Source organism: Pygoscelis adeliae, unplaced genomic scaffold (genome assembly GCF_000699105.1).
Source record: "Pygoscelis adeliae isolate BGI_AS28 unplaced genomic scaffold, ASM69910v1 Scaffold1221, whole genome shotgun sequence".
Classification (NCBI taxonomy): domain Eukaryota; kingdom Metazoa; phylum Chordata; class Aves; order Sphenisciformes; family Spheniscidae; genus Pygoscelis; species Pygoscelis adeliae.
The window spans coordinates 21537-35146 of NW_008824018.1; the positions used below are offsets into that span (position 1 = coordinate 21537).

General features: G+C 47.1%; 1 protein-coding gene across 1 annotated transcript; it reads left to right on the forward strand.

Annotated features, from left to right (window-relative positions):
* Positions 1-814: 814 nt before the first annotated feature.
* On the forward strand, positions 815-8226 carry DDA1 (DET1 and DDB1 associated 1; the record flags this gene model as incomplete). Its single annotated transcript, XM_009327199.1, has 5 exons — positions 815-994; positions 4013-4093; positions 4554-4605; positions 4926-4987; positions 6014-8226. Coding segments are annotated over 5 exons (486 nt in total), but the record flags the coding sequence as incomplete, so codon positions are not given.
* Positions 8227-13610: the final 5384 nt, after the last annotated feature.

Below are 13610 nucleotides of genomic sequence, written 5' to 3' on the forward strand. Positions count from 1 at the left end.
TGAGGCGCTCAGTGGAGGGCAAGGGCTCCCCCAGGGCGTGGTGTTTTCCCCCCCTGCCACGAGGGATGGGGGGCTGACAGCAGCTGGGGCACTGCCAGGGTGCGGGGCGTTTTCTCCACCCCCGAGGTTGGGAGGAAGAAGGGGGAAATTGGGGCACCTCCGAGGTGCGGGGTGCTCCCCCATCCTCAGGTCTGGGGGGTGCACTAAGGGGGCTGGGGGCTGTAGACGTTGTTCAATCCTCTCTGTGCCCCCTAAGCAGCAACAGGGACTCGGTCTGGTGCCTGAGCGTTTGGCGGCGGCTGTCATAGCCGAGAGGCTTCCAGTCTCCCTCCTTCCCTTTGTAGCAACGTAATAATTTTTGGAGAAAGAGGGTTTTCCTTCTGCCCATCCGCAAACTCCTTAACTGAGGGAAAAACAGTGGTGCCCCTGTGGTCTCCGTGTACAGGCGTACTGTGGCTGAGAGCTTAGGTGGCCGTTCCCAAGCCTGTGTTGGTGGTTTTCCTCTAACCCACGTCCATGTGTGCGTGCATCATGCTGGGACAGAGCCCTGTTTTCGGCATCTGTGTGCTGGGCCTTGTGCTGCTGAGCGTTGTTACTGCAGTTCCTTTCAAAAGCAAAGCTGAGAATGGGGCACATATATATATATTTTTTTTTTTTTCCACCTTTCTGCTTTTAGATGAGGACTATCATCTTCCTAGGGAGCTGAGCACCCTTGTTGACACAGGAAAAGTAGCTGCATCTTATCTCTGCCTCACTTCCCAAATCATAGAAGGAACCAGTGTTGTCTTCTGAGGTTGCTTAATCGTACTTGTTTGTTGGTTTTTTGAGTTTGCCTTTCCCCAGAGGAAATGAGGCGTCTGTTCAGGTGCTGGTTTTTCACTTCCACACAGGATGTTCCATCAGCTTCGCTAGCTTGGCCGGGGTGCGCTTTCCTTGGTTAAAGAGTGGCAGAAGGCACGCAGGGGGAGCGTTTCCTCGTGACATTATACGGGAGGTATGACTTGATGTGCCTTGTGCTATAGGTGTGTAAACATGGCAGTGACCTACTGGGGCTTATTTATCTGGTGCCCTTGGAGAAGATAAGGATCACTGCACTTGGAGTATTGTCTAATTCTGAATATCCAGGAATACGACTCCAGGCAATTCCCTCGAGGGGGCCTTCTTGGTGATCTCTGAGATCGTATCAGCAGATAGCCACTGAAATGTGCACGTATGCAGCAGGATTATCATTATCGGAGGGACGGTCTGTGTCACTGACAACCAGACCTTTCGGTTGAAGTGGTGACGAGCGCTTAACGTGCTGGCTGGAGCCTAGGTTGGAGAAATGTCTGTCTCTCGTTGTTTTAGTGTCCCTGTTGTTCTGCTCTAGCTAAGTTCTGGCTGAGCAGTGGGCACTGCTGGCGGGGCTGGAGCCGGTCCACCCGAGCGACTGCTGGCCTGAGAAAAGGAAAGGTGGTGGCCGAGAGCCAGGGACGCTCGTGGCTGTTAGAGCTGAGGTCTCCAGGTGTTCTCCGAGTGTAGTAACCTTCCTGCTTGCGAGTCTGCACTTAGCTGGTATATATCCTGCTTCGGTTGTTTATATCATGGGGGGACACCGCATTTGCCATTTAAATCGAGTTTTGACTGATAATTTTAACGGTGTTTTTGCAACTTACTGGATGTAACTCGCTCGGCTGTAAAAGTCCTTTAAAAGACTGCGGAATCCCTGGTGAGAGCTGTGATCCCGCTCGCCCAGCCTCTTTCCAGGGAAACGTGGGCTCTGCTAGACCAAATCCCCTGCTGGAAAGTAGGGAATAGTCTAGCGTGAGGGGCTTGGGGTGAGCTGTAGCTTATCGAAGAGGTTCTTGAAGTTGTGTGCTCCTAAATAAGAGCAGTTATTTTCCATTCTTATAAGTGGTGATAAAACCAAGTAGTTGTCAGGCTTTTCTTGCAATAAAAGAAATCAAGGACGTGTCTGTCTCGCTCTGGGTTAGGCTGGTGTAGCGGAGCAGGTTACTTTGCATTAAATTTGCAGGCTTTTTATGACAATGGGAAGGTGAGGTGCTTTGAAATGTAACGGGATATTTTTAAAGATCCTCAATCCTTCTAAACAGAACAATATAATTAGTAAATCTGGGCTATGTGGAGAAAACTGTGTCTGGCTGTGCCTTCAGAAGTCGTTAAAGGGTTCCCCATCCTTTTCAGCCTGGGTGTCCTTGGGTAGTGTATGTGTTTGCTAATCGGTGCTGACTGTGGCAGTCAGTGAGAACAGATGAACAGAGAAATCCATCGGGGCAGGCGTGGGAAGCGGTGAACTTGAGAGCACAACGCGGTCCGAAACCGAGGGCTTCTGTTGTAGCAGAGCTGGAAGGTCCTGCCTTAATTCCTGAGCTCAGCCGTGGTACGGACGTTACGCAGACGAGCGAGCGATGGACTCTGTCCTGGAGGACTCGCGACCGAAGGCAGTGAAGGCACAGGGAAATAGTGCTGGTCCTGTGGGGGTTCAGATGGGCAAGAGGAATTTTTGAACCCCAAGTCCAGTATTTTAACAAGATGATTTCTAAAACCAGGCATATGGGAAGAGTTGAACGTGGAAACTAGAATGTCAGTAGAGTTCTTCTTAAGAACAAAAGTATGAATAATATTTTCTGGTTGGGCTAATTATAGCTCTTCGCTTTGAATTAACGATGCAGTGTTAATAAAAATAATGGCTTCTGTTTAAATGAAAACAACGTCTTCCACCCTAGCAGTTTTGTAGCAGGAGTGCCCATTTATGTGTTGCTTCCAACACTGAAATTAAATGGCTTCTCATCTGCTGCTTTACTGTCCTTTTAAAATTGCTTATAAACAAGGTGATGTATGTCCTGCAGTAGAATCCTTCAGTGTTCGGTAGAACAGGCTTTGAATCTTTAAGCAAGTGTCATTATGATACAGGTAGCTGATCTAATGACTTAGAAGGGACCGTCTCAGGGCCTGTCTCTCCTCTGCTTGTCACACAAGTACACCTTAAATTTATTACCCATTTTCTCTTTACTTTAAAGACGTTGCTGGGCATCTCCTTTTGTCTCTGCTGTGAGTAGAGAGGCTCCAACACACTTGTAAGCTCCGTTTTCTCCTGACCCCGGTAATGTTCTCCTCCCGCCCTCCTTTTTCACTCTGGAGAAGGAAATTCCTGTTTCACGCTGCTACGGCTTAATTAAACTGGGAGGGCTCCGCAGGGTTCCCGCGGCTGTTTAGCAAATAGCTTTGCTGGCCTGTGGGATCAACAGTTTTGTCGTGAGTGGAGATCTAACCACTCCCACCAAAACTTGGGGTGGTTTTTTGGGTTTGATTTTTTGGGTTTTTTTTTTTTTTGGATGTACCAGTAGCCTTGACGCCTGTAGGGATGTGATCCTTCCAAAAAAGGAAAAGTTGGGCCAGGCTGATAAGCGTGCGGTAAGGATTGGGCTTTTGAGGCCGCGTGGGCTTTCGTTGCTCTGCGGAACCAGCCTTGGTCTGTGACAAAGAATGTTAACTGGGAAGGCGAAAGAACAACTAGTTTGGTGCGGTGTAATATTCAAGGACTTCAGACGTCAGCGTAGCTGTGGCAGAGTTTCTCGTGTGATGTCGTGCTTTGTGCTGGTACATTGCTGTGAATTCTGGTCTGCTATGTCAGTGGTGTTTGTATCTGTGTGGTGCAAATCTGGCAGTCATCAGAGCTCACCCAGCTGGACACATACCTCTCTTTAATCACCTGTATGCCAAAAGGTATTTAATTAGCATCTTTCTAACTGAATTGCTGAACTTTGGGGATATAACGAGCCAAATGCAGAAGCTGGGGGTTGGCTTACTTTATAGAAACAGTTTTGGGCGGGGTTCAGTATCCAACAGCCATCTCGCTAGCCGGGACCTGGCAGCATCCTTCAATTCCTGCAGTTGTTTATCTTAATGACCTGAGCGACTCCTTCAAGAATCGGCAGAAAGCAAACAGCAACCAGAATATCACTCTTTCATTCCTCACCTACTTCTTTGTTGGTATTCTGTGTCTTTTTAGGCAGATTTTTTGAAAGGATTACCGGTCTACAACAAAAGCAACTTCAGCAGATTCCACGCGGATTCTGTATGTAAAGCATCAGTAAGTATTGCCACATCCTGGTGCTTTGGGGGAAGGTTTTCTTGCACGGCTCAAAGGTTGCTGGAGGGAACTGAACTTGAAATGAGTATTTTGTTTCTTAAAAAACATGTATGATCACAGCTGATAGTTTATGAGTTGAGATTGGCAAGGAAAACTTCCTGCCTGCTTTGGTGAGGAATGTGTCATCACATCAGCCAAACCACATCTGTGGGTGCTTTCTTTATATATACGTTCTTTAGTAATAGTCTTACGCCCTGAAGAACACATGAAAAATGGACCTTCTTCTTTATATGTGTGTTTTTAAAAAGCTGTAGCCGTGCAGCGTCACCTAACAGGGCAGAATATCAGAACGCGTTTGTAGCCCGCGTTAATGAGGGCCTTTTGGTTGGTTTAGCTGTGGTTGGGTTAAAAATCACCTTTCTGCTGTCTTTGTTCTGCAACTGTTCTAATTCTTCTACAGAATAGAAGACCATCGGTATATCTTCCCACGAGAGAATATCCATCCGAACAAAGTAAGTCTGCCGCGCTAAAGTTTGAGGTTTTCTAATAACTTTATTCTGTTCTAATATTAAAAATCTGGCATACACATAATGTCCCTTATTTTAAACTTCGGATCAGGTGATACTATTGAACTGTCACCACAGTGATTAGCAGTGCGTGTCCAGCTATTGGGTTTTGTGCTTTTCCTCCATCCTTACTAAGTGATCGGTGTTCCTGCATACTGTCCTTTCATTAAAAAGTATGTGAAGTAACGTGGTGATTCCTGCACCGTTTTAAAAGTCATCTTTAAACTGACCTCAGTATGTTTTTCTCTCTTTTTTTTTTTTGGCAGTCATAGTAACAGAAAAGACGAATATACTTTTGCGTTATTTACATCAGCAGTGGGACAAAAAGGTATGGTTGTGTTTTCTTAATATTAACATTTTGTCTTGATTTGCTGACTCGGGCTAATTGAGCTGAATATTGACCACAATCAAAATATTGAAGATTAATTAAAAGAAAGTGCAAACTGCACTTCAGCAAAAGATAGCGTAAGGAGGCCCTGTCTCTGCACGACGCTTCTTCAAAAAAAGCCAAACAAAAAACCCACAACTTCTTCTTCCCTTTCAATTTAAGGGACAGTAACTCAGTGTTTAGTCTAGAACTTGGGAGACTGCAGTTACATCTCCCACTTGCTGCAGTTTTCCTTTGTGACCTTGGCAAATTGGTCTCCCTGTGCCTCAGCATCTACTTTACAGCTGGGGCAAAGCTGCTCTTACCTCCCAGGACCGTTAGGAGAAGACGGATGAGGTTGTGCAGAATCTGAATGCACTAATGAGGCTGTGTGAGTACCTTGGGTCCAAAATCTGAGTTCTCGTACGAGGGACGCACAAATTAGTATGCTCTAGCTAGCGTTTGAGACTGGGAAGCTGGGGTACCTGGGTTGGGAGTACTCAGAACAAGGCGATGGCTTGGGAGCGGAGACATCGAAGCAGTGAGTGTACTCACGGGCAGAGCAGAATTTGCGGAAGAACGTGGAGAGAGGCAAAATTATAAGGAACCTTGAAGCTGAAAAGAAAGTATTTGTATGTGGCAGAAGGCTTTGGGAGATTTTGGTAAGTTCGGGGACTGACTCAGAGCAGTGGGAAAGAGGCTCTTACTCATGTCTATGCAGTATTTGAGATCTATAAATAAAAGGTGCTGAGATCAATGATTGGTGTTTTAGTCCCACCCTCAAATTTGAAGAACAATCTAGAAGGAGCACCTTTTGGCTTTGGGCAAAATCCTCTTCAGTGTTTGTTCCAGTGTGTCAGTTAGGTCATCACGGCACTATATTCCATCTGGAAACTTCTACAAACAAGAATTTGTTCTACCGACACTAGCTCCCACCAGAATCTAAGGCTTTGGAGAGTTTCACTGTGGCTTTCTCTGTCCCAACAGAATGCAGCAAAGAAGAGAGATCAAGAGCAAGTGGAAATAGAAGGTGAGAATTCGGCGCCACCACGGAAAATCGCTCGGACAGACAGCCAGGATATGAACGAGGACACTTAAACTCTTGGCTTTCTCCTCGACTACTTCGCAGGCGCTTCCTGTTTTGTCTCAAAGTGTGTAAATTTTGCCCCTTGCCCCCATCTCTCACCCCTCCACTATGCAGCGCAAACCACTTCTGACTTCATAGGAGCCAATGTATTTATTTTTTTTTCCTCTCCATTTTTTTATTTATGCCGTAAAACTTACGGAGCAGTGGTGGAACAATTCAGTAAATGATGTAGTATAACCTTAGTTCCTCCTTTCTAAAAATATACACTGTCACTTTCACAGGTTTTGTTGAATCTGTTACCTAATCAACCAGATCTAGCTGTGAGAGCCTGGGTGGGAGACACGGGTTATTACAGAACCCTTCAGTGGTATAGGCTTTCCGATTCATGTACCCGTTGACATATTCCAGACATATTCCAAGTGGTTAGCTCTTCTTTGGATGTGCCCAGTCCAGCCATAAGTGTGGGGCCTCGCTATTTCTCGCAAATATTCGGAAACTGGCACTGCACTAAAAAAAAAAAATCATGGGTGTCATTTAGGGTTATGTTGATCTTGGCAAACGTGTTGTCAACTTGATCTATCGGTTGTATTCTTTTGGTCTGTTCTGTAAGGGCCACGGTCATTTGGCAGCGTACGTTATCTCACGCATCAGTGGTCATGGAGAGTTCAAGTGAAAGGTGTGTTGCTTTTGTTGCTCTTAAATCCTAACCATCTCTTGGTCTTGAACGGACTGACATGTGCAACTTCTCCGTTGGAATAAAAGGATACTCTTATCCTATTCCGAGTATTTGCTCAACAGTGTGTGTAAGCACCGGCTGATGGAATGGAGTTGGGTAGGCACCCTGCAGGCAGCGCTTGGCTGGATGAGTCCGAGAGCACCTCGGCGACTAGAGGTAGTTCTCTGTCTCAGCTGCCGGCTCTGAATAATGGTACGTTGCATTTTCCTGCGATATCGTCATGTCTGGAACGAAGTCCAGGACTTGGAGTTGATCAAAATGTGAGCTTCCATGGTCTCTGATGAAGACCAATCTCTTTTGGACTGTGACAGTTCAGTGCCTGTCGCCTGTAGCCCTTCACTGACTCTTCAATAAGAGCCAAAATGGAGACCTGTAAGTCGTCTAGGTGGATTCAGAAGTTCAGAGACTAAAAGGAAATGAGCATCATCACCTGAAGGGGACAGGAAAGGTGTAGCTTAGTAATGATGTCGTGTCTGCTTTAACGTAAGAAGCTGACTTCACACTGTGTTAGTTTAAATTGTTGCATTTATAGCTGTGGTTTTTTTTTCTCGTTGACAAATCCTAAATGCCAATTCAAGAAATCGCACGAATGTTTTTCTAGAGATCCTGGATAAGCCTCGTTTTGAGTGGCTGTGGCGGCCGCGAGCTTTGAGGGTTTCTGCTGTCCCCTTGTCCACGGCATCCCTGTCCAGCCGGGGGACGCCACGTCTTCAGGTTTGGGGGCGAAGGGAACACGAAGGGAGAGAAACTGTTGCTGACGACCGTATGTTGCAAGGCAGAACCTTAGGAAGAGCAGGGCACAGCTCGCGTTGCATTTTTAAATATACATTAGGCACCAAGTTTCTGATGCAGTGAGTGAATTTAACTTAACACTGAGTAGTTTTAGAACTTTGTATCTGCCTCAAAAAACATTACCTTTTTGCTATGGCAGTAACCTCCAAATTACTGGAATGTCGTTGAAAATGCCAACTGTGTTGGTGAAGATAAAATACACTTGGGTTTCCGTGTGATTTACTGGCGACTGCAGGAGGACTCCTCCCAGAGTTGCGCTGTCGGAAAGTGCTTTTGTGCGAAGCGCAAGACGTTGACTGAAGATGCCGTGTTAGCACTTGGCCTCGCAGGGATCATCTGAAGCTGAAACTGAAGAATCCTCTGAAGAGCCCCGAGATACCGAAAGAGGAAATGAACCAATTGGTGGTAAAGTGTGACCAATTTGTGTGTTTAGCAAAGCTTGAGAGCTGCGACCTTGCAGTAATGTTTGTACAGTGCTTTAAAGTTGTAAAATGCTGTATAATTCTCGATTGATACGGCAAGGTTTGAGCTTTGCTGACTTCTCTGCTAGACAGAGTGATGTACTATTAAAGAGAGTTGGCAGTTCCTTCCTGTTGTAAACCCCCGTCTTTGTTCCCTCCGTGTCTTTAAAAATGATCTTGTTGGTTATGGGAGCCTTTGAAATATTTCAGCTATTCTTAGGAGGTAAAAGCAAGTTGCCTTTTTAAAGTAGTTCTGAAGTGATGGAGAAACAAGTCTTCAAAGGGACGTGACTCTCGGTGTCGCTGGTTGGGGTTGTTTTTTTTGCGTTGGTGGTTGTGTACAAGCAGTATGGATTTCTAATACCCACAGTCAGTCTTTCTACCCCCCATCCGATCTGAAGCGAGAGCTCCCTTCCTTCCTCCTTCCTTCTCCAACTCACTGTCCGTGCTGCTGCTGGCTCAAGAGTGCTGTCCTCAAGCTATTGCACTTTGATCCTATATTCACGTCTGTTTAATACGTGGTAAGTGTATCGGGTTTGAATGTTGCATGGAAGATCTTATTGGCCTAACTGTGACTTCCTGGTGCCTTAGTGCATTGAAAACAACAAAAAATGTTTAAAAAAAACAGACCCCGGGTTTTTGCTGACCGCACTGTTTGTATAATACCTAGCTCCTCTGACTTCCAACTCTTTTGTTACAAAGTGACTGAGACTTAGTGACCCTCAGGGGTTTTTTGTATATGTCTGCATAGTGGTATTTTTATTGTTTCTGTTACCAATGTACACTAAAGGTTTGGGTTTTTTAATGAAAACTTGAGATACTTGTCAGAGATCAGAATTTTGTTTTTTCAGTTGAATAGTGCATCTTTTCTCAAGAGTCAAAGCAGCAGAAGTGTGTTTCCTGATATTAGGGGACAATGAGTCCGTCTAGGAGCAGCTCCTTCCAGCACACTGTCCTGTTCGCAGGCGTCTGTCCTGTATTAAGCAACGCTGGAGCTTGTGCCCAGTGCGAGCAATTAGATGTATGCTGGGTAAGTTTAGGGTATTAAAAAGTTAGGTGCTGCCTCTTTCTAACATAAAAATACACTAGTGACTGATGTGCAGGGAAACTAAAGTTTTGTTTAGGTTAATTCCTGATAGCATGTGATCACTTCATTATTTTTTTTTTTTTAGGGGAGATGTAGTAACAAAACTTACCTAAGAGTGAGAGATGGGAAAATGTCGAAAGAAAGGAGAGACTTTAACGTGTTCAGTCCTCCGCTGTGAATTCACAGGTAACTGTGTCTGAGCAGCAAAGTCTGTGTTCATTGTTTGCGTTGATGGTTGACTCCTGCAGTTTGCTGGGTCGGTTTATTCTGTCGGGAGTATGTTCAGTCAGGGAACGTCGGCACGTTCGGCTTTCAAGGTGTTTCCTGGTTCTGTCCGTGGAAGTTTTTCGAGACCCTAACGAACGATGCCCTGAGCAACCGGCTCTGCCTTCCGTGTCGCCCGTGCTTTGAGCAGGAGGCTGGAGGCGACCTCCCGGGGTCCCATCCCACCGGTAAACACCGGGAAGCGCGAAACGCAGCAGAGCCTGTGGCTGGAAGGTTTGGTTTCGTACGAAGCTGGCGAGCTGTGGAGGACTGTTAGCAAAGCTTATGGAGTCTGCAAGCATGTGCAGAAGCTTTTGACGAGCCCTGAAACCACATTGTGCTACAAAGAACAGCGAGCGGCGGGATGGAGATCCAGACGAGGAAGGGAGCTGCTCAGCTCCCCCTCTGCCTGAGCCTGCCACTCGGCTTGGACCGAGGCTGTCGTGGGTTTAAACTCTTTACCACAGGAGTATTTAAGGTGGGCAGAAGTTTTTTAGATGCATTTCACTAAGAGGATGCATTTAGATGCATTTCACTGTAAGAGGACAGGCTTTTAGAATCATTTAGATATGTTTAGATGTGATTTTTTTTTTTTTTTAAAAAAAAGACTTGTTTTCTTAGCCTTGGCAGGACATGGAGCACCAGCAGCGTGCTGGTTTGGGTGGCTGGGATGCACGTCCCGATGACTGTAGGGAGCTGGTTGCTGAGCCGGGTTGTGATGAATCCGAAGGACACGCTTAAAGCCGAACGCTGTTTTCTGTCATCCTGGTAAATGTGCCAAGCTGTTAGTAAACTCCACGTGCGCGCAGTTGTTGGGGGTTGTACCGACAGCTCTGTGGGGGGGAGGCTGTGAAGGAGGCTTTGGAGTCGGATCGGCTGGAAAATGGGTTTCCTTCCCTCTCCAGTGTGTGCCTTATGCAGCGGAAGTTGGCGTTTGACTGTTTCCTGTGAGGCAAACTTTGAACATGCTGGACATTAATCTTAAAATTTTCACTCTGCACTAGGTAGTTATAACAGGTGTGACTTCAAAGCTTTATTTTTTTGGTGAGCTCCTTGACACTGGCCTTAAGGGCAAAGACTAAGCAGGAGTCTTGGATTTTTTTTCTCTAACGCTGCAGCTATCGGCTGTTACCACTCACCGTTTCCTGGCTTGTTTGTATACCACTAGCTTCTTTTTTTTGTTTTTAAGATTTTTAAAAAGACCTGTATATCTATAATAGGAAAACTAACTTGTTTTCCTGGGTTAATGACATCAGCCTGGCAGCAGAGGAATTATGTGGCACGCTGACCATGACCGGAGGGGTTCCAGCTGATCTCTCTCCGTGTCGGGTTTTGTCTCACATTTTTTGATGCGTAACAGAGAGCGGGAAATCCTTTTCTTTAAAGAAGAGAGGGTTGCATTTACCTGGGAGCAGCTAAGGGTGATTCTGGGAGCAGTGCAGAGGATGTGCTGGCCGCTGTGCCCAGAAGGGGGGTATTGCATCATGGCTTTGGTTAAGGACAGCCTGACCTTCGTGCCGTGCTTGACTGCGCTTTCGGGTTTCTCTGCTGCTGGTTCACAACATCTGCGCCCTGACAGCGGGGCGTGCAGCCCCGGGGTCTCGTCTAGCAGTTGATCTGGGATGTTTGCCGCTAGTAATCACCCGAAAAGGCTGAGTCAGCAGGCTATCCAGGTGGACTGGCTGTGCCAGCTGACAGCTTACTTACGGGTCTAATGGTTGTGTCCAGCCGACACTTAAATGACTTACTGTCACAGCGTCGGCTTGCAGAGCTCGTCCTGAAACGCGTGCGCTGGCAGCTGAGTTATATTTCATATAAAAGATGTGTGTCATCTTGAGAGTTTAATGTCAGGGAGGAGACAGGACTGCTAGAACCTCACCTTTTTTTAACCACTGGGGAAGAAAAACATCTTCTAGATATTGAAAGGGCTGAACCTGCCCTGCAGAGAACATCATCTTCGTAACTGAAACAAGGGAATGAGATACCAGCTTTCAAATGCTCTTTAACACTGAGATTCTGTTTTTAAAGGCAAAACTCACCTAGCGTGTCCCCAAAGACGAAGAACTAAGGCTCCCTACGTGTGTGATTTTTAGGATTGTGTTGTTCTAGGAAATGGAAAAAAAAATAAAGTCTTACTGGCGGTCTTAATGCCTTTTGAGGAGTCTGGGTGGCTTTAACCTTTGTGGTAGAGTTCCAAGTTTTGCTGATGTAAACCTGAAAGTAAGTATTCAGCTGGCGAGATTGAAGGGCAGCGCCGTTAAAACGTTGACCCTATTTCAACTCAGGACTCTTTTTCGTGCGGGAGGTGGCCGGCTGAAATCAGTCGGGTGACCCGGGGTGAGCGGGCACGCCTGTGGACCGGCATTTGCCGCTGCAAACGCTGCGGTCGCAGACGAGGTTTTCCACAGGTCCTCACCTGCTCTCGTGCTCCTTCCCCCTGACCGACTCCTCGGCAGCATTCGGAGGCGGGAGGCGGCCGCGCGCCCCAGCTCGCCAGCCCTGCGGGAAGGCGAAGCTGCCCTACAGCTGCCTCGTGCACGATGAGGAGGGTAATTTGTGCTCTTTGCGCTGTAACTCTGCTTTTTAATTTCCTCGCCTTCGTGACCGACGCAAACTTTATTTGGCTAGCGACCAGCGGTAACGTTTCGCTCTGCCTCGTTGCTACCAGCTCCGTAAACATCCCCAGGGCGACTCGTCCCCGTTCGCTCTTCAGCGGATCGCCGTGCTGTAATCCCTAGGACATTGCTGTTAAACACACACGGTGCTTTTATTTTTTTTAATAACAGGTCAAATACTCTCCCCCGCTTTGATTAAGCAGCATGCGTGAGCGTGAAAGGGGGCGAGGGGCTGGGGAGCATCGAGGCAGCGGCGTGAGCTGGTGGAGAGCAGGACTAGCTGTCCTGAACGATGGCTCTTGGGGCTGCAGGGACACGGGATGACTAATGGCTTACCGTAAGAAACAGCGTGACATCTGAATGGATGGTCGGAGCTGAGTCACCGCGTCGTCTCTGCTACAGTCGTGCCGATTTCCAAACGCGTTCATTTCTTATTAATCAGCGCACAGTGTGCCGTTAACGGGCTTTATTGGGTATTTTTAGTTAAACCAGCCCGGCCTTGGCCAGTCGCACATCACGGCTGAGCGTCTGGGAGCGCCTCAGAGCTTTCTGTCGTCCGCGACTCCTTTTAACTCCTCCGGTCCATTCGGCACACGCCATCCCAGGCTGGTTTTTGCAACGCGGCGTCGAGCTTGTGAGTCTGTGTTACTTCCAACCTGTCTTTGCAACTTGAATTTTCCTCTTTTGCAAAACTATCGTCTTGTGGGGGGCTGGGAGATGGTGGTTCTTCCTGAAAGCTGCATGTTGGCAGAGGGGCTGCCCTCGTGGAGTGACTGTAAATACACTGTTAGTCGAATGTCACGGCCGTTGGATTTTTTTGCATTTATTTTTAAACTATTCCATGTTTGATACTGTGTATAATAAATTTGCAGAATTTAGAGGATTATAACCTTCGTCGTTCTTCCTCTACCTGACAATGCGCGCGCGAGCTGCGGTGTGGCTGGGGGAGGGCGCTTGGCATCGAACCGCGCCGGTGGGGCTTGTCCTTGTGTCGCTGTCTCAGAGCTTCGCCCCGCGTTAGAGGACTGTGAAGGGTGACAGCGTCCCTCACCTCCCCTTCCACCTTCCCCAGGGACGGGAGACCTGAGACTTGTCCCCTGAGCAGATGCGCTGTGCAAGCCGCTGCGGGCAATAATTTAGCCCACGCCTCAGGCTTGTTGAAATATATTTTTTTTTATTGCATTTCTGCAGGTTTTACAAAAATATGACAAAATAAATTAAAAAGAAATAAATAACCCCCTTCGTTTCTTTTAATTTCCAAAGAAATAAAACACAGCAAGGGGAAAAAAAAAAACAAACACAAAACAAAACCAAAACAACCGAACTCTTCCCTCCTTTGTACAGCAACTGCCCGAAGAGTGAGATACCAGACAGGCGGCCACTTGTAGAAATACTTTGTGTAGAGAAATGTTTAAAAACGCCCTGGACTTGCGGGGTCCTGGCAGCAGCGGGACCCTGCCCTCTCCTCCGGCAAGCGATGCAGGAATAGATGGTACCAGGACTGTTACTCTCAGGAGGGAAATGGGAATAAAAGAAACTCCC